Genomic DNA, 21,191 nt, shown 5'->3' on the forward strand with positions numbered 1-21,191 from the left:
TTGCCTGACAGAACACACACACTGAAATTCATATACCACATTACTCATTTCTGTGGTAAGCAGAACAACTTTTTCACTTGTTGGTAGCATCCTGTTAGTGAAATATACCACGTGTTGTTACTGCATCTTGGCAGCATAAAATGAGTAGCTTCAACTGTTGCTCAAATATTTGAGATACCTTACCCTTCCAGGGTAATTTGAAGTCGACTGGATATTTTTCAGATCTGAAAGTAGTGCTGTTAAGCCCTTTGTGAGTATGTGGTACATGCTGCGAGCAATGATCTGACTGGGAGTAGCCATTATCCCACAGGACTTCGGATCCCCTCAAAGCACTCTTCCCCAGCATAATACCAGTCCTCCCACCTGTTGGTAATAGCCAGGAGAATTTAGTCCTGTATTTCTGTTGTTCTTGACCTACTTTGATAAGGTCCCCCATGCAAGACTTCTTGAGAAGGTGAGAGGGCATGGGACCCAAGGGGCTTTGGCCTTGTGGATCCAGAACTGGCTTGCCTGCAGAAGGCAGAGAGTGGTTGTGGATGGGTCTTTTTCTGCATGGAGGTCGGTCACCAGTGGAGTGCCCCAGGGATATGTTCTAGGACCCTTACTGTTTGTCATTTTCATAAATGACCTGGATGAGGAAGTGGAGGGATGGGTTAGTATGTTAGCCAACGACACGAAGGTTGGTGGTGTTGTGGATAGTCTGGAGGGATGTCAGAAGTTGCAGTGTGACATAGCTAGGATGCAAGACTGGGCGGAGAAGTGGCAGATGGACTTCAACATGGATAAATGTGTAGTGGACCATTTTGGCAGGTCCGATGGGATGAAGGAGTACAATACCAAGGGTAGGAGTCTTCGCAGTGTTGAGGAGCAGAAAGACCTTGGGGCCTGGGTCCATAGGATGCTCAAATCAGCCTCGCAGGTGGAGGATGTGGTCAAGAAGGCGTATAGTGTGCTGGCCTTCATTAATCGAGGGATTGAGTTTAGGAGTCGGGAGGTAATGCTGCAACTTTACATGACCCTTGTCAGACCCCGCTTGGAGTACTGTGCGCAGTTCTGGTCGCCTCACTACAGGAAGGATGTGGAAGCTGTTGAGAGGGTGCAGAGGAGATTTACAAGGATGTTGCCTGGATTGGGAGGCATGCCTTTTGAAGATAGGTTGAGGGAGCTAGGGCTCTTCTCCCTGGAGAGACGAAGGTTGAGAGCCAACCTGATAGAGGTTTATAAAATGTTGAAAGGTATAGATAGGGTGGATTCTCAGAGGCTATTTCCCAGGGCTGAAATGGTCGCTACGAGAGGACACAGGTTTAAGGTGCTGGGGAGCAAGTACAGAGGAGATGTTAGGGGTAAGTTTTTCACTCAGAGGGTGGTGAGTAAGTGGAATCGGCTGCCGTCGGTGGTGGCAGAGGCAAACTCGCTGGGGTCTTTTAAAAGACTTCTGGATGAGTACATGGGATTTAATGGGATTGGGAGTTATAGATAGTTCTATGGCCTGATAGGTATGGATATGATCAGCGCAACTTGTGGGCCGAAGGGCCTGTTTGTGCTGTAGTGTTCTATGTACTCTCGAATTGTTTCTGTTGTTGTATACTACAAGCATTTTCTGCAGGAATAAGGTTGATGCTCAGAAATGTCAGCATTTACAGGGGTTTCACAAACATGAAAGTTTGGCAATTACTGGATAATTTTACAGCTTCTTAAATTCTGCAACATTGTGGTTTAACAGACATCATAACAAAATGGCACTCAATGATTTTGCTATATAAAAAATGTAACTTGCCTGTTGAACCTGTTAGAGCTAGACAAATGAAATTAGATCTGACTGTGGATATGAATATTTCTAAGCATCTAGGCAGAACTGAGTTTCAGGAGGTCCAATCATTTGTATCCTATGAAGAGAAAACATTAGGTCAACTTGTTCATTGAACATAGTATGACTAAGTCATTAATGGAATGTATCAGCTATTGTTCACTGAATGGCAGGCAGTGATTCCTCATGGGAAAACTACAGACTAGTCAAGAGAGCTGAAAATTTATTGCCTAATTTAAAAATTGTTGCCTTAAAAGATTCATTAATGCAGCTGTATGGAATAATATTAATATTCACCATATGTTGAAATCTCTAGCTGCAAATGGAATGTGCAGTTTCATAGATCTGTGTTGCGGCTTTGAATGAATCTTTTAAATCTGCTGATTGTGAGAAAATTCTCAATATATGAAACAAAATTAGTAACGGTGAACAATTGTTATTTAACCAAAAAAGTGTAGTTTTCTTCACTCTGAGGTATTCCTGCTGAGTACCTTTCATATTAAATGTGCAGTCTAGATCATGAAAAGATTGAATGGTACGTTGTCTCTTAATACAAGAATAAAGCAACAAAAGTACTACATAAGGAACATTGTTGGTATTAAGCAAGAATATATGAAATAGATTAAGTCTCTGTTCCCCTTTATACTGTCCTCAAACACCAAAGCCACACAGGGTCTACCCTTGGTGCTTTAGCGCGTACACCACATCCATTGCAGTCACTGTTTTGTACTTGGTGTGTTCAGTGTAGGTCACCGAGTCCCTGATCACATTCTCCAAAAACACCTTCGATACCCCACGGACCTCCTCGTGGATCAGGCCAGATATTTGTTTGACACCTCTGCGGTGAGCCAGACGCCTGATGGCAGGTTTGGTAATGCCTTGAATCTTGTCACAGAGCACCTTGCGGTGCTGCTTGGCTCCGCCTTTACCAAGCCCTTTACCACATTTCCCTCTACCGGACATCATCAAAACTAAACGATCCACAGATTACATTATACTAAATTATCTTCTGAATGGTTAAAGGCTACTGCTGAAACTTTGCCATTCAACTAAAATATAATATTGGCTTATTGTATCATGCACCTGTTAGACCTGTTCAAACTCTTTAGATGGTCAACTGCCTTTTCCAAATCAGAATGTAGTTAACAATTCAAGCTGTGAGCAATAAAGAACCAATCATCCAAGGTTTTCTTGAGTCGAAGAAAAAGAAAATGTATTCAGCACTGAGCCCAATAAAAATAACAGCAGAGTCAAGCATTCAACGCCCATGCATGCGTGCGCGCGCACACACACACACACACGAAATAAGAGGTGTCAGAGTCCAATAAAAAAAGGTAAAAGCATGTACAGTTCAGTGTCCTTCGATTGTCCTTGAGGTGTAGATTTTAAACATTGCAGTCAATTTAGTTTAGTTTGGTTCTTTGATGCGGTCAGATGTGAAACATGTTGTAATTATTACGGGATCTTGGTTTGTTGGAAGGTTTCTGGTAAGGTTAGCTTCTTGAACTGGACAAACTCATAATCATTGAACAAGGTTGCTACCTGACTGGCCCCTGTTATTCTCTGTTCCTCTATGCAGTTTCTTATCAGGAAGGTTATGGAGTTTTTGAACTCCTCAAGGAGAATTATTTCATGTAGATTTTTGTAGGTGGCCTATATTTTAAGCATCTGTACACAGCTGTCAAAGCAAATTGTTTGAGGTGTTCAAACCATCCACTAATTGGTACACATTTAAAATATCCTTTTTACTGCCTCATAGCTTGTTGCACTTTCCTCAGGCAAGAGGGAGTAAACCTTGTAAGCTTTGCCTGTCAGCTTATTCTGCAACAGCAGGGACCACTGTTGGGCTGCCACTTTAACTGCTGAGCTAATCTTTCAGAAGTCATAAAGAAGGCGTCTTTATAAAACATAGGGATTAAACGGGCAAACTTGAATACCTCAGCAACCACACCCCCCCAAAACTGAACAAGTTGGGGCAGCATGGTGGCACAGTGGTTAGCACTGTTGCCTCACAGCGCCAGGGACCCAGGTTTGATTCCCGGCTTGGGTCACTTTGTGTGGAGTTTACACATTCTCCCTGTTTCTGTTTGGGTTTCCTCCATGTGCTCTGGTTTCCTCTCACAGTCAAAAGATGTGCTGGTTAGATAAGAACATAAGAAATAGGAGCAGGAGTAGGCCATCTAGCCCTTCGAGCCTGCCCCGCCATTCAGTAAGATCATGGCTGATCTGTCGTGGCTCAGTTCCACATTCCCACCCCCTCCCCATAACCCTTAATCCCCTCGCTTATCAAAAACCCATCAACCCGCGTCTTAAAAATATTTAGCGAGGCAGCCTCCACCACTTCAACGGGCAGAGAATTCCAGAGATTCACCACCCTTTGAGTGGAAAAGTTCCTCCTCAACTCCATTCTAAACCGCCCCCCCTTTATCTTGAGGCTGTGCCCCCTAGTCCTACTGTCCTTTCTGAGTGGGAAGAGTCTCTCCACCTCTATCCTATCCATCCCATTCATCATCTTATATGTCTCAATGAGATCTCCCCTCATTCTTCTAAACTCTAACGAGTACAAGCCTAGTTTATTCAGCCTCTCCTCATAGCTCAACCCCCTCAACTCTGGTATCAGCCTAGTAAACCTCCTCTGCACTCCCTCCAAGGCCAAAATATCCTTGCGTAAGTGCGGCGACCAAAACTGCACACAGTACCCCAGCTGCAGCCTCACCAATGCCCTATACAGCTGCAGCAAGACCTCCCTACTTTTATATTCAATCCCCTTCGCTATGAAGGCCAGCATCCCATTAGCTTTCCTGACCACCTGCATGCATTGGCCATACTAAATTCTCCCTCAATGTACCCGAACAGGTGTGTGGCAACTAAGGGATTTTCACAATAACTTCATTGCAATGTGAATATAAGCCCACTTGTGACTAATCAATAAACGTGAATTTTATGTTCTCTCACCAGGGTGTCTTCAATGGGGATCTTTCCTTCCCAACTCAGGCTTTTTAAATTTATACTCGCCTTCCTTTTCTCTTTCCTGGAATTCTGTCTTCTCCTTCAGTACCTGTCTCTCTCTCTCTCTCTCTCTCTCTCTCTCCCTCTCCCTTTCCTATTTCTTCCTCTCTCTTTTTTTCTCAAATTGCATTTCTCACTTTCAATGCTGCAATCTTAATTTCCCTGCTGCTAATTTACCTGTTTCCATGTGCTCAATTTCCACCTGTAGATGTCTCGCCACCTGTTTTAAAATTTCAGTTCTTCTGGCTTTTGGAAAGAACTCCATGGCTAAGTGCCTAGCGACACCTTTTAATTCTTCCAAGGACAGAAACCCCAACTTCTCGCCAGTTGTATGATTGTGTTCTATGACAGCAATGACATTGAATGTGGACAGTTTAGCATGTTGACATTAAAAACCCAAAAAATCTTTTACATTACTTTTGAAAGAACAACTTACTTTCCCTACTCAATTTCTTCATTAGTCTATTTAGTCTGCGGAAACAATTCTGGACACGAGTCCCCAATTTTGTTGCCACCGAGTGAAAAGGGGTTGGTCACAACAAACATTTAAGTTTCTTTTTTACAAGCATATGACTTTTTCAAACAAGGATGCACTGACCTACTTAAACTGTAAGCAATAAGAAGCCAATCAGCGACAAAGCAAATTTATTAACCATTAAAACCAAGAAACATAATAAAAACACGTCAAACATTCAGCCCTCGTGCAGTTATTCAGGCCGACCCACATGCGCACAAACACACTGATATTAAAAATAAGGAGAGTTAAATTCCAATAAAAAAATAAGTAAAAATATATCAAGTTAAGTGTCCTTTGATTGTCCTTAAGGTGTAGGTTTTAAACATTGGAGTAGATTTAGGTTAGCTGGTTTCTTGGGTGCAGTCAGATATAGATTTGCAACTATTATGAGATCTCTGTTTGTGTGATAACCCCCATAAAATCCAAGGGGAATCACTGATTGATCTCCCTATGGAGCTCATTGAGTACGAGTTCCTCTGGTAATAGGCAGTGGCCTGCCCAGCTGGAACTGATGACCTGAGCCTTCTCTAAGATAGGCCTAGGAGTGGGCCTGCTGAATTGTAGTCCCAAGCAAGCACAAGTGTATGTACACTACAGTGGTGGTGCTTTGCATTCTGTGGTGAACTACGTCCCTTTCCAGCTGGTGGGTTTCTAGCTTCTGGCAAGTCACTTATTCCAAAAGAGCGAAAGCGATTGGAAGCAACATGCTATCATTGATTGAGCATTGGCTAATAGGCACAATATAGAGAATAGGACTAAACAGGTCATTCTCATATTGGCAGGCTGTGGCTAGTGGGGTATTGCAAGGATCAGTACTTAGGCCCCAGCTGCTCATAAATATGTATCAATGATTTGGATGTGGGGGCCAATGTAGTATTTCCAAGTTCACAGATGATACAAAGCTAGGCAGGAATGTGTGTTGTGAGGGAGATGTAAAGCGGCTACATAGCAGTCGGAATATAATGTGGAAAAAAAGTGAGGTAATCCATTTTGGCAAAAGGAACAGTTGTGCAGAGTATTTCCTAAATAGAAAGAAATTAGAAAGTGCAGGTGTACAAAGGGATCTGGGTGTTTTTGTCCATAAGTCACTGAAGGCTAGCATGTAGATGTAGCAAGCTATTCGGAAGGCTAATGTTAACCTTATCGCAAGAGAATTTGAGTACAGGAATAGTGAGGTCTTCCTTCAGTTGTATAGGAGCTTGGTTAGACTACAACTGTAGTACTGTGCAGTTTTGGTCTCCTTACTTCAGAAAGGATATTATTGCCATAGAGGGAGTGCAACAAAGGTTCACCAGGCTTACTCTGGGGGTGGTCAGACTGGCTTGTGAAGAGAGATTGGGCAAACTGCGCCTGTATTCTCCAGTGTTTCAAAGAATGAGAGGTAATCTCATAGCAACCTACAAAATACTTAAAGGAATGTACTTAAAGGAATATACAGGGTAGATGCAGAAAAGATATTTCTCTTGGGTGAGCAGTCTGGAATCAGTGGCACAATTTCAAATGGGGAATACCACTAAGGGTTGAGATGAGGAGAAATTTATTTGCAGAGTTTTGTGAATCTTTGGATTTCTCTATCCCAGAGGGCTGTGGAATCTCTGCTTAGTTTAAAGCAGAGATTGATAGACAATGATGTAAAGGGATAATGGGAATACTGTAGCTAAAAGGCATTTATTTGTCCAATCGTATTGAATAGTGGAGCAAGCTGAATGGCCTACTCCTGTTCTTATGTTCAGTGACCGAATAAACTGTCACTCAGAAATGCGTGGATTGATCAGGGATAGTCATAAGAACATAAGAACATAAGAAATAGGAGCAGGAGTAGGCCATCTAGCCCTTCGAGCCTGCCCCGCCATTCAATAAGATCATGGCTGATCTGTCGTGGCTCAGTTCCACTTTCCCGCCCTCTCCCCATAACCCTTAATCCCTTCTCTTATCAAAAACCCATCAACCCGCTTCTTAAAAATATTTAGCGAGGCAGCCTCCACCACTTCAACGGGCAGAGAATTTCAGAGATTCACCACCCTTTGAGTGAAGAAGTTCCTCCTCAACTCCGTTCTAAACCGCCTCCCCTTTATCTTGAGGCTGTGCCCCCTAGTCCTACTGTCTTTTTTGAGCGGGAAGAGTCTCTCCACCTCTATCCTATCCATCCCATTCATCATCTTATAAGTCTCAATGAGATCTCCCCTCATTCTTCTAAACTCTAACGAGTACAAGCCTAGTTTATTCAGCCTCTCCTCATAGCTCAATCCCCTCAACTCCGGTATCAGCCTAGTAAACCTCCTCTGCACTCCCTCCAGGGCCAAAATATCCTTGCGCAGGTGCGGCGCCCAAAACTGCACACAGTACTCCAGCTGCGGCCTCACCAATGCCCTATACAGCTGCAGCAAGACCTCCCTACTTTTATATTCAATCCCCCTCGCTATGAAGGCCAGCATCCCATTCGCCTTCCTGACCACCTGCTGCACCTGCAAGCTGGGTTTTTGCGATTCATGCACAAGGACCCCGAGGTCCCTCTGCACCGTCGCCTGCTGCAGTTTTTCGCCACGTAAGTAATAGTCCTTCCTACCATTCTTCCTACCAAAGTGGACCACCTCACACTTGCCAACATTAAATTCCATTTGCCATTTCCTGGCCCATTCGCCCAGCCTATCTAGATCCTTCTGCAGACTCTCCACACCCTCCGCACAATTTGCCGTTCCCCCAATCTTGGTGTCATCAGCAAATTTCGACACCCTGCACTCGGTTCCCTCCTCCAGATCATCTATATAAATGGTAAATAGCTGAGGCCCCAGCACCGACCCCTGGGGCACCCCACTAGTCACCACTAGTCAACATGGTCTTGTTTGGGAATATCTTCCAAACGTAATTTTTTGAGGAAATAACAAGGAGAATTGATGAGGATAATACAGTGGATGTTGTCTACGTGGATTTTGGTAAGGTATCTGACAAGGTCCCACGTGGCAGATTGGTCAGAAGAGATGAGATCCCATGTAATATAGATGACGGTAGCAAGTTGGATCCAGAATTGGCTCAGTGACATGAAACCAAGGGTCAATTGATGTTTTTGCAAATGGAAAGCAGTTTCCAGTGGAGCCCCTGTCATTTGTTGTATATATTAATGATTTGGATATAAGTATGGAAGATGTGATTGGGAAAATTCACAGAAGGCACAAAAATTGGCTGTGTAGTTGATCGTGAAGTAGGTAGCTGTTGTCTAGAGAATTTGGTTGAGTGGGCAAATGGAATTCAGTCTGAAAATGTGTGAGGTAATGCATTTAGGAAGGGCAAACAAAGCAACAGAATATTCAATAAATGGAGGATATTGAGAGGGAAGGAGGAAGTGAGAGACCTTGGAGTGCATGTCACTCCAAGATAGCAAAACAGGTGGATCAGGTGGGGGGAAAAAAATATGAAATGCCTTTCTTTATTGGATGATCAGGGGCTGGAAAATGGAATTAACATGAGAAGCTAGTTTCTTTTTGCTCTTTTTCGGCCAGCATAGACGTGATAGATTGAATGGCCTCTTTCTGCACCATAACCTTTCTATGGCTCCAACAAAAAACGAGCTAATTTTAAAAAGTAATGCAATGTTGTCTCTGATATAGCGATATTGTTATAGCTGTTGTAGTTTGGAAGCCACACAGCCGCTGCTCATTAGATGTCTAAGAAACTTCCAAACAATGCGACTGATGATTATGAATCACACGATCACATACTCACCTGGCAAATAGTTAAACATTTACTGCATGCTATTTAGGAAATGTAGTGATTTGTAAATCACATCGTAATGTTATTTCCCACCCATTTTCAGTAAAAAGGCCATACTGTTAAATCCATGTCAGCACTTGGAATTTATCTGTGATTTACCATTATTAAGTATTATCAAGATAGACATCAAGAGATTTTTAGAGGCTGAAGAGAATTAAGGGATAGGAGGATAATGTGGGAGGGTGGGAGTTGAGGTTATGTTCATCTAGTTGCTCAAAGGTCGGAATGGCCGAATGCTATTTTTTACTTTCTGTTTCTGAAACCTAGGATATCAGTCCAGTAACTGGAGTACCAGAGGTCCAAGTAAAAACACGTAAAGTGAGGATTTTTGTTCCAGCACGGAACACAATGCAGTCTGGTGCAAACAACACAAAGCTTTGGAAGATGGCATTTGACACCAGGGAACGCTGGGAGAATCCCTTAATGGGCTGGGCATCCACGTAAGTTTTACTTTTTTAATAAGTAAACTTTCATATTGTTTAATTTAGAAGTGCAAATAAACTCATCTTTCATTTCTTCTTAGGTCAGTTCTCCTAAATAACATGTATGCTCTTTTTGTAAAAGGTGCGTAAACATTGCTTCATTTCCAGAAAATGTTGAAATAACGCATCTCTGCTTGTGGAAAGCAAATCTGCCTTTTAAGTCAATATCTCTCATCCAACTAAACCTCACTCACCTACATAGCCAAGTAATTTACAGTCGATAAGGAATTAGCTTTCAGGTCTTCATGCATGCAAATCCCATATTGTCATATCTGCAGGAATTCTTTTGTATTCCATTCACAGGCTATAGGCATTGCTGAGAAGGTCAGCATTCAATGCTCGTTCCTAATTGCACTTGAGAAGGTGATGATGAGTTGGCTTCTCAATAATTGACTTACTTGCTCGTTTCAAAGAAAAGTTAAGAACCAGCCACCATATTGCTGAGACACCATACAAGTCAGACTAGGTGAAAAAGCAGAGATTGTCGGAACGAGATAGAGAATCAGGTGAACTGGTGCAGCGACAATAATCTCTCAATGTCAACAAAATTAAGGAGATTGTCATCAACTTAAGGAAGCATAGAATAGAACATGCCCCTGTCTACATCAACGGGGACAAAGTAGAAAAGGTCAAGAGCTTCAAGTTTTTAGGTGTCTAGATCGCCAGCAACTTGTCCTGGCCCCCCATGACGACACTATAGTTAAGAAAACCCACCAATGCCTCTACTTTCTCAGAAGACCAAGGAAATTTGGCATGTTGGCTACGACTCTCACCAACTTTTACAGATGCAGCACCATAGAAAGCATTCTTTCCGGTTGTGTCACAGCTTCATATGGCTCCTGCTCTGCCCAAGACCACAAGAAACTACAAAAGGACGTGAATGTAGCTCAATCCATCATGTAAACCAGCCTCCCATCCATTGACTCTGTCTACACTTCCTGCTGCGTCGGCAAAGCAGCCAGCTTAAGGACCACACATACCCCAGACATTCTCTCTTCCACTTTCTTCCGCCAGGAAAATGATACAAAAGTCTGAGGTCACGTACCAACCAACTCAAGAACAACTTCTTCCCTGCTGCCATCAGTCTTTTGAATGGACCTACCTTGCATTAAGTTGATCTTTCTCTACATCCTAGCTATGATTGTAACACTACATTCCACACACTCTTGTTTCCATCTCTATGAATGGTATGCCTTCCCTGTATTACGCGCAAGAAACAATACTTTTCACTATACATGTGACAATAAATCAAATCAAATCATTGAAGGATTTAGCCATCGGGTGCCACCTCTCTGAAGGAACCATTTATTTTATGTCAAAAGAGAAAATGCTGGAAAATCTCAGTAGGTCTGGCAGCATCTGTAAGGAGAGAAAATAGCTGATGTTTCGCGTCTAGATGACTCTTTGTCAAAGCCCTACAGATGCTGTCAGACCTGCTGAGATTTTCCAGCACTTTCTCTTTGGTTTCAGATTCCATCATCCATAGTAATTTGCTTTTATCCATTTATCTAATATTATTTTCTTGCCTTCTCCCTGTAACCCCACACATTATTCCTTTTCATATAACAATTCAATTATTTCTTGACTGCATTGATTGAAGCAGCCTCCACCACACGCTCAGATAGTGCATTCCAGATGCCAACCAGATGGGTTACAGGGAGAAGGCAAGAGAATAACATTAGATGAATGGATAAAAACAAATTAATGTGCATGATGGAATCTGAAACCAAAGAGAAAATGCTGGAAAATCTCAACAGGTCTGGCAGCATCTGTGGGGCTTTAACAAAGAATCATCTGGACTCGAAATGTCAGCTATTTTCTCTCCTTACATGTGCTGTCAGTCCTGCGGAGATTTTCCAGCATTTTCTCTTTTGCCATTAGATAAATGGTCCCTTCAGAGAAGTGGCATCCAATAGCTAAATCCTTCAATGATTTGTTTTGATTTATTGTCATATGTATTAGTGTATAGTGAAGTATTGTTTCTTGCGCACTATACAGGGAAGGCATACCGTTAAAAAGTTCCTTCTCTTGTTTCCATTGCATCTTTTCACAGATTCACAGAATTGTTACAGTGTAGAAGGAGACCATTCAGCCCATGTGTCATCACTGATTCTTCTTATGAACAATTCACTTAATGTCATTCTCCCACCTTCACCCATAACCATGCACATTCTTCCTCATTCTTCTGAATTCCAATGAGTATAGCCACAGTCTACTCAGTCCCTCCTCATAAGATGTTGAGCCATCCTGTTGAAGTTGTACAAGACATTGGTAAAGCCACACTTGGAATACTGTTTGCAATTCTGGTCACCCTGTTATGGAAAGGATATTATTAAACTAGAAAAAGTGCGGAAAAGATTTACTAGGATGTTAGTGGGACCTGATGGATTGAGTTATAAAAAAAGGCTGAATAGACTGGAACTTTTTTCTCTGGAGCATAGGAGGCTGATGGGTGACCTTAGAGTTCTATAAAATAATGAGTGGCATGGACAAGATTTTTTCCCAAAGGTAGGGGAGTCTAAAACTAGACGGCATAGGTTTAAGGTGAAAGGGGAGAGATACTAAAGTGTTCAGAGGGACAATTTTTTTTCACACAGAGGGTGGTGAGTGTCTGGAACAAGCTACCAGAGATGACAGTAGAGGCAGGTACAATTTTATCTTTTAAAAAGCATTTAGATAGTTACGAGGGTATGGAGGGATATTGGCAATTGGGATTAGCTTAGGGGTTTTAAACAAAAATGGATGACATGGAGAAGTTGGGCCGAAAGGCTTGTTTCCACGCTGTAAACCTTTATGACTGTATGACTTTATAAGCCAACCCTCTCAACTCCAGAATCAGCCTAGTGAATCTCTTCTAGTGGCATCCCCTCCAATGCCAGTATATCCTTTCTCAAATAAGAAGACCAAAACTGTACACAGTACTCCAGGTGTGGCCTCACCAGCACCTTATACAACATAATCTTGCTGTTTTTAAACTCCATCCCTCTAGCAATGAAGGACAAAATTCTATTTGTCTTCTTAATTACCTGCTGCACCTGCAAATCAACTCCTTGAGATTCCTGCACAAGGACACCCCGGTCCATCTGCACAGCAGCATGCTGCAATGTTTTACCATTTAAATAATAGTCCATTTTGCTGTTAGTCCTACCAAAATGGATGACCCCACATTAACCAACATTGTACTCCATCTGCCAGACCCTCACCCAGTCGCTTAGATTATCTATATCCCTTTGCAGACTTTCAGAGTTACCCACCTTAGTGTCATCTGCGAATTTTGACACACTATACTTGGTCCCCAACTCCAAATCATCTATGTAAATCGTAAACAATTGCAGTCCCAACACAGACCCCTGAGGCACATCACTAGTCACTGATCGTCAACCAGAAAAACACCCACTTACCCCCACTTTTTGCTTTCTGTTTGTTAACCAATCTATCCATGCTAATACATGACCCGTAACATTGTGCACCTTTATCTTATGTAGCAGTCTTTCATGCGGCACCTTGTCAAATGCCTTCTGGAAATCCCCATCCATAGGTGCCCTGTTATCCACTGCACATGTAATGTTCTCAAAGAATTCCACCAAATTAGCCAAACATGACCTGCCCTTCATGGACCCATGCTGCATCTTACCAATGGGGCAATATATATCCAAATGTCTCGCTTTTCTTTGATGATAGATTCAAGTATTTTCCCTTCTACAGAAGTTGAGCTAACCAGCCTATAGTTACCTGCCTTTTGTCTACCTCCTTTTTTAAACAGTGGCGTCACATTTGCTGTTTGCCAATCTGCGGGAACCACCCCAGAATCCAGCGAATGTTAGTAAATTACCACTAGCGCATTTGCTATTTCTCTCGCCATCTCTTTTAGTACCCTAGGTTGCATTCCGTCAGGACCAGGAAACTTTGTCTACCTTTAGCCCCATTAACTTGTCCAACACTACCTCTTTCATGATAATGATAGTTTCTAGGTTCTCATGTGCCACAGCCTTCCTGTTTTCTGAAGAATGACAGGATAAAAACACCAAGCAATAAACAACAGGTGAGGGAATGGAAAGCTCACAAAGTCAGAGAACACCCCTGCCCTCCCCCCAAACTAAAAGATTTTTGTAGAAAATTAAGGCTGGGGATGTTTCAGAAGCAGAGTGGGAAGAAAGGGAGATCTGTAAATATGATTTTGGTTTAATGTGTTGGTAGCAATGAGCTAATGCAGGTCAGGATACATGGGATTTAGCACAACACAAGATGCAAGTAGCAGAGTTTTAGACAAAATGGGGTTTGCATTGGATGGATATCCAAAGGCAATGAATAAATAATTTCTTGACTATTAGAAGTACAAATAAAGGTTTTGGAATGCCGTGATACGAGGAAAGAATATAGATAGGTAATATTGTGGAATTTAGTAGTCATATTGATAAGTTGTTGGATATGAAATTTGAAGCTCGCTTCAGAGTTGATTAGAACATCTAAGTTGCACAGAATTAGATTCAGCCTAATTTAGCAGCAGTAGAGGAAGATATGATTCATGAAAAGTGTATCTTGCTTTTTCATTGGAGTTGATACTCCATTGAAAATGTGTAGTTTAGTCAAAACTTGTCCAATAATCAATTTAGCAAAACCAATTTGATGATGGACAGGGAAGGCTGATTGTGATCGCCATACATCTAGAAACTGGCCACATATCTGTAATATGGAAGGAAGAAAAGAAATGTCACCCCTTTCATGACTACAGGTCATCCCAAAGGGTTTTACCACCATTGACATACTTGTTGAAGTGTAGTCATGCAATTGAATGCAGAAAATGCATTTGCCAATTTGCACACAGAAAGATCCCACAAGTAACAATGTGATAATGAGCCAGAGCACCTGTTTTTGTGGTGTTGATTGACAGATAAATATTGGCCAGAACACCAAGAATAACTAATTTGCCTTTTAAGACTGTGCCTCCTAAAACTGGACTTCAGGTTAAACATCCGAAGGTTGGACCTTCAACAGTACAGCACACCCTCAGCATTGATTTTTGTGTTCAAGTCCTGGAATGGAACTTGAACCCACAACGTTCTGTCTGTGAGACAAGAGTGCTCCCAGCTGAGAGATCCAAGAACAAATCCTTGGATACTCCTGAGCTGTGATGGAACCATGTAAAATGTAATGAAGTCTCAAACCTTGGTGTAGCTAGTTGACTTTCAAGTTGAAATTTTAGTTTAGAAAATCTTACCTTGGTTGAATTTCCCCCAGCCGTGCTTTAGCCCATTTCCTTTTTGGTGCTTCCCCCATTTTAATTTTTTTGTAATCCTTTAGTAGGCAAATTCAAGAACTGCAAAACCTAGCTTCTTTCCCCTCTAGAATATAAAGTTTTTTTTTAACTAAGGTGGAATTTAACCTGTCATATTCACACCTGTGTGATTATTTCAATTCTTAAAGAATTAATCTATTCTAGAAAATATCCCAAAGAAATTTAGCAGTGTCTTTGTCAATGATACAGTTAATAAAGGCATATAGACCACAATCCCCAGGTTCAATCACTGACGTTCAGTCACTAGCTATGCTGTACTGTCAGATGTTAGATTGGAATAGACCTCTGCACTTGGGTTACGTATCCCTGCATTAATTAACTTTCATATCCTTAAGTTTAAGGAGGGAAAATTCAGTCCAGATAATCACTATACCGTGATCATTGCTAGAGAGTGCACATTAAGTGAGAATGGGGCAAATTTCAGCTGTGATGATTTCCATTTATTTCAAATTCCATAAAGAATGATTATTTCAGCACGCTAATGTGCCATTGAACTACGCCACTGAAGGAACTTGTATCTTTCAGAAGAAAGGTTTGGCCCAAGTTTGGTTTAGCACTTTTTTAACACCTGATATGTTTTAAGTTTGGAAGCATTGCAGAAATAAATCACAGCCACTTACAAGATGACAAATTGAAATAGCCTACTGGGCATGAGGTTCTAATGTGCCTCTGCAGTTTGGCTACTGCTGAACATGAGTGATTATCCATCAAGCAGTTTCCTTATTTTAGCCAAGTTATTAATTAAGATAAAATTAAGTTATTTTGACCTATTGTGCATTCCTGTCTCCTGGAGTAGTATCATCTCAGAATTATAGCTGCCCATTTGCAAATGATATGAAACTATTTTTAAGATGTGATGTTTGGATAGCGGTTAAGGCTGTATTTATGCCTAGTTGATCTGAGAATGTAGTAATGGATTTCTCCTTAAACTACTGTAATCCTTAACATGATAGCATATTGTGAGACTTGGAGTATGTCTTTCTAGTATTGTTACTCTTTTCCTTTTCAGTGGAATAGAAATTGGCTAGTTTGAACATACTGAAATGCTATCATTAGAAGCAAAGTTAGTATGATAGAAGTTAGATTGGTGTAAAAGGCTTATCATAATTATTTTCATTTCAGAGCTGATCCACTATCAAATGTAGAATTAAGTTTTACCACCAAAGAGGACACGATTGCCTTTGTGGAAAAGAATGGTATTATATTATTTTTCTTTAAACACAGGTGTTTGAATTTAAAATTGCTTCTTGTTTATGATTGTGAACTTCTGCTGTAGCTTTATGTTGCAAAGTTATATTACCATTTTGTTTCTGATTAAATTAATAGGACTAAACATTAATCACATAGCTATTGTTTCTAAGAAGAATGGAAATTATTTTCAAAGCTTTATTAAAGTAGTTGTCATTATTATAAATAAGAGTGTAGTGCAAGTTAGTTAAGTCTTAGGTGAACTTTTCTGGTCGAATTTTCTTTTGATCCAATCAAAACAACAGCTTGTTTATAATTTTACTTTCATATTTGTACAATTTATATAATCATCTAAAATTCCATTGTCACTTTCTAAATGTTACAGTAGTAGAAGTGATATTTGTAGATCATATGTAAAAAGCAGCCCCTTTTTGTGAACAGTGTTCTAGTTTATTTTTATTTGGAGCTCTTCGATAGGTGTAAATATCCTTGACTAAAATATCCCAGACTTTTCGTGCCAAAAGACCATGCAAATTACTAAATAAGAGAAAAATACAAAGAATAAATCTTATTTTAATGGGGAAGGGGAACACCAGGACCTAATGGGAACTATACACAGAGAATTCCAGTTTAATAATTTAAATTTTTTTCATTAAAATAAATATTTGTTTTAATTATTTTTAACTGTGAATAACTTCACTCTGAGAAAATTTGGTTATTGACACATTTCAATAAAATTGTGTGAAGTTGTATCACTACAAAAGAATTGCAGCAGTGAAGTTTACCCAATAATTTAAAATCCAGATTATCATTTGTATTTCCTTGATATAGTTGCCATATATGATGTTCTGTTGTGGATTGTACGAAACTGTAGTTCTTGAAATATACATTGCTAATCACTATTACATTTGATGTTGTTCCACTTGTAAGGGCGAATGGAAATCACTTAAGCCAGAATTTCCTCAATTTTTTGTGTCAGAAGTAGGTATTCTGCTGTGATTATTGTTGTTTTTAAAGCATAAGTTCAGGCTGATTTTGGCCTTTAGGAGTCTAAAGGGAGCTGCAAAATGCTTTTTTATATGATGGGGTCATGTATTTATAAGTGACAGAATAATGTAGGGTGATATATTTTCTTTAAAAAAAAACTCTGGAAGAGGGCATGGTGCTTTGGAAGATCAGATGAATTTTGATAGATCCTTTAAGGATAATATTCATTTTTTTAGAACGGTTAAGGAATCTTAGATATGATTATAAAAATCAAGGGGTGACAAATTTATATAAAACCTTAAAATTTCAGTTAAAATAAAATGGAATACTTAGTTTCACAAATTCAAAATGTTATTGAAATTTTAGGGAGACCGTAGTATAGATTCATTAGGATGCTTCCAGATATAAAGTAATATAAATATGAAAAACATCTTGGCAAGATTAGACCTGTTTTCACAGAACAATGTATCTTATGAGACAAAATAATGCAAGTGTGTAAAACTATGGGAAGTGGTGCTGCATGGGGCAGCACAGTGGTACAGTGTTTAGCACTGCTGCCTTACAGTGCCAGGGACACGGGTTCAATTCCTGGCTTGGGTCACTGTCTGTGTGGAGTCCGAATGTTCTCTCCGTATCTGCATAGGTTTCCTCCGGGTGCTCTGGTTTCCTCCCACACTCCACAGTCTGGTTGGATGCATTGGCCATGCAAAGTTCTCCCTCAGTGTACCGAAACAAGCACTGGAGTGTGGTGACTAGGAGATTTTCACAGTAACTTCATTGCATTGTTAATGCAAGCCTACTTGTGACACTAATAAATAAACTTTACAAACAGTAAATAGAAGCAGGCTATTTTCAGTAATTAAAGGATAAAGAATTAAATAGATATATTAGATACAAGATTAAAAATTAGCTTTAGGAAAGAGAGCAGGAAAATCCTCTTTACACAGATAATTGTGAGCATGTGGAGTTTGGTCCCAAGTTTAAGCTTAAGGCAGTAAATTTATCAACATTGAATAATAAGTTATACAGATAGATGAATGAAAAGGGCACGTAGGGATATGGGAACAGGCCGGGTAGAAGTTGCATGGAGAGTGACCACAAAGAGGATATGGTTGGGCTGAATGCATTGTTTCTATGTTTAAACTTGTGTTTGTATTTCTCTGTGTTGCATAGGAGGATGATGGATAATGCAATTTGTTACTTCAGACTTAGAACATTTAGTCAGTTATAAATGCTTTCTGAAAAGGCAGTCTGCATTCTATATTCTACAAAAACCAAACCATGAATATTGTAAATTTCACCTTATTTACAACTTCAAAACTTTTTTCTGTAATATTTTTTAGAAATTGTACATACCGTTGTGATCTATGTCAATAAATGTCCAATATAAAGTTCTGAAGTGACTTTAATCACATTTAAAATAAAGTTGTTACGCAATAAAATGTTTCTTTTTCACCACAGGTTGGAGCTATGAAGTAGAGGAAAAGAAGGTCAAGGTGCCCAGACCAAAATCATATGGTGCAAACTTCGCTTGGAACAGAAGGACTCGGGTGTCAACCAAATAAATGCAGTTGTCTATTTGACTAAAAATAAAATCAATTGTTGTATTTAGTTACTCTAATATCTGAATAAATGTAATCTTTAACCAATTAGTTTTGCATAGCTTCTTTCATAGAACTTACGTTTTCCCTAAATTTCATTGTTCCCCCGCTCAATGGCTCACAATAATATACAGATTCCCATGTGGATGTGACCATGCACATCGGGTAAGCATCCATTGTTCCAATTAAGAAATATTCAAGCTCCTCACATTGACCTGCAGCTGTCAGATTAAAGAGATAATTAGAAAAAGAGCCTAGTTCATTCCAAGCCAGAAGTATTCAATGTGAGTTACATCATGGACCACCACAATTTGGTGGTATAATTCTGTGATTCTCAAAGTTGAGTTTGTAGAAAAAGAGGGCTTTGCATTTTTGTTTCAGATCATTAACTTTTCCTCAAGCACAGTTGTGACATAATGGACTGCACAAATAGAACAGTGTGGAGTTAGGGTGGTATAACATGCCAAATAATTCTGGTGATCTCATCTGCAAGTGCAAAGCGTGGTAGAATTCGTAAAATTGAGAACTTCTTGAAACTGCATGATGTTTTGATTTCAACGAAACTTTGAGGCAAAAGACCATATTGCAGTGTGTATTTACACCTTAAAGGAAGAATAAATGAAATATTGACCATAGTAGATGGTATTGACTATAAAGAAAAACAAATAAGATTGCTGTAGAGAGAGGTTAATAGCTCAAGGTGAGAGAAGGATCACTTACCAAATTGTGAGGATTTTCTTGTATCCTATCCAGAAGTGTATGAGATCTGTGATGATCATGTTATATCTGCAAGAAAGTTGTACTCCCAACTTTCATAATACGTGCTTTAATCAGTACGGACACACGACTGAAGCGAACACCAGATCCCAAATTATTTTATCAGAACCAGGGAGAGACAGACAAGGATACAAATCAACAGAACAAGTGTGACCATCCTCCAGCAAGAGGAACAGAACCCTGCCTAACTATCAGTCGACCCAGGCAATGAGAGAGAGAGGGACTAATTCATTTTCAGCTCCAAAGCTTTGCCTCTACAAAATGTGGCCACAACTTCGAGCAGGTACCCAGAGGCTTCCTATTTCCATCCAATCAAAGAGCCATGTGAGAGAACCCATCCAGCTGCTTACATGTATTTTAAAAGGACTAAGATTTGGACAAAGGATGCTTTGACAAAGGGTCACCTGGACTCAAAACATTGGCTCTATTCTCTCTCCACAGATGCTGCCAGACCTGCTGAGGTTTTACAGCATTTTCTTTTTTGGTTTCAGATTCCAGCATCTGCAATAATTTGCTTTTATCTAAGATTTGGACACATGGTTTACTACTTGTATTTTCCATTGCAAGTAACCTAAAAGCATATTTTGTCACTAGAATCCATCTTTGCTTGTGTGCAAGAGGGAGGGCATGTGTTTCGTTACATTTACATTTTGGGATGTTGTGTGAAGAAAGATTATCCTTTTTGATTTAAATTTTCCTGAGTCTGTTTTGTATTTATTTGTATTTTATTTGTATTGAGTTTATTGTATTTATATTCAAAAGATTTAAAATACTTCCTCTAAAGCACATCATTTTGCAGACAACCGAGAGGTGAGGATACAGGGGAAAAGTTATTCCATCACTTCTACTCATCCATAACAGACCTTAAAAGTGCTTTCCAACCGATAGAAAAAATATTTTAAGTTTTAGGTGGCCTTAAGCTTTGTAGAATTATAGGTTTCAAAACAGCAGCATGCATTTGCTTTATTCTTTCAATATGGTAAAATATTCAAAGGCAAGAGTGTTATAAAACATAACTGAAGTCAGAACCCTGTCAGATATTAAGACATTCAACCAAAGCTTAATCAAAAATATTGGTTTTAAGGAGCATCGTAAAAGGAAGAAAGAGAGGTGGGCAGGTTTAGGGAGGGGATTCCAGAGCTTAAGGTCCCAGCAACTGAAGGCACTAACATGGATGAGGGCATAACTAATTTCAGAGCGATGCAAAGCGCCAGAATTAAAGGAGTGTGGATATCTTGGAGGTTGGGAAGAGGCGATAGAGAAGGGTCAGGCAATTGTAGGAATTCATCAACAGGAAAGAGAATTTCAAAATCGAGGCATTGCTCAACTTGGCGCAAACCTAGGTCAGCAGCATGGGAGACGGTAAATGGAACTTGCCACAAATTTGATGATTATTGCTCTTGTAGCCACAATATTTATGTGTTAGTTCAGTTTTTGGTCAATGGTAACCCTCCACAATGTTGATAGTGAGGAATTTAGCAACAATAATGCCATTGAATGCCATGGTCAATGGTCTGATCCTCTCTTGTTGGAGACAGTCAACTTGCCACTTGTCAGCCCAAACCTGGATATTGTCCAGGTCTTGCTACATTTGGAAATGTGCTACTTCAGCATCTGAAGAGTCGTGAATGGTGCTGAACATTCTGCAGTCATTAGCGAACATTCCCACCTTCACTGGGTCATTGATGAAACAGCTGAAGATAGTTGGGCCTACAATACTCCTGCAGTAATTTCCTGGAGCTGAGATGACTACCCTCCT

The 21,191-nt window shown here is 40.2% G+C and overlaps 1 protein-coding gene across 1 annotated transcript in view; it reads left to right on the top strand.

The window, feature by feature from the left end:
- ndufs4 (NADH:ubiquinone oxidoreductase subunit S4) overlaps positions 1-18,703 on the top strand; it is a 139,993-nt gene extending 121,290 nt beyond the window's left edge. Inside the window, exons 3-5 of the mRNA XM_080185642.1 lie at positions 9,369-9,541; positions 16,002-16,075; positions 18,516-18,703. Coding sequence (XP_080041768.1) covers positions 9,369-9,541; positions 16,002-16,075; positions 18,516-18,619 — 351 coding nt within the window. The 3' untranslated portion in view covers positions 18,620-18,703. The remainder of the gene's footprint in view (positions 1-9,368; positions 9,542-16,001; positions 16,076-18,515) is intronic.
- The last annotated feature ends 2,488 nt before the right edge of the window (positions 18,704-21,191 follow it).

The sequence above is a fragment of the Carcharhinus amblyrhynchos genome, chromosome 1, assembly GCF_965287045.1.
Source record: "Carcharhinus amblyrhynchos chromosome 1, sCarAmb.v2.hapA, whole genome shotgun sequence".
NCBI lineage: Eukaryota > Metazoa > Chordata > Chondrichthyes > Carcharhiniformes > Carcharhinidae > Carcharhinus > Carcharhinus amblyrhynchos.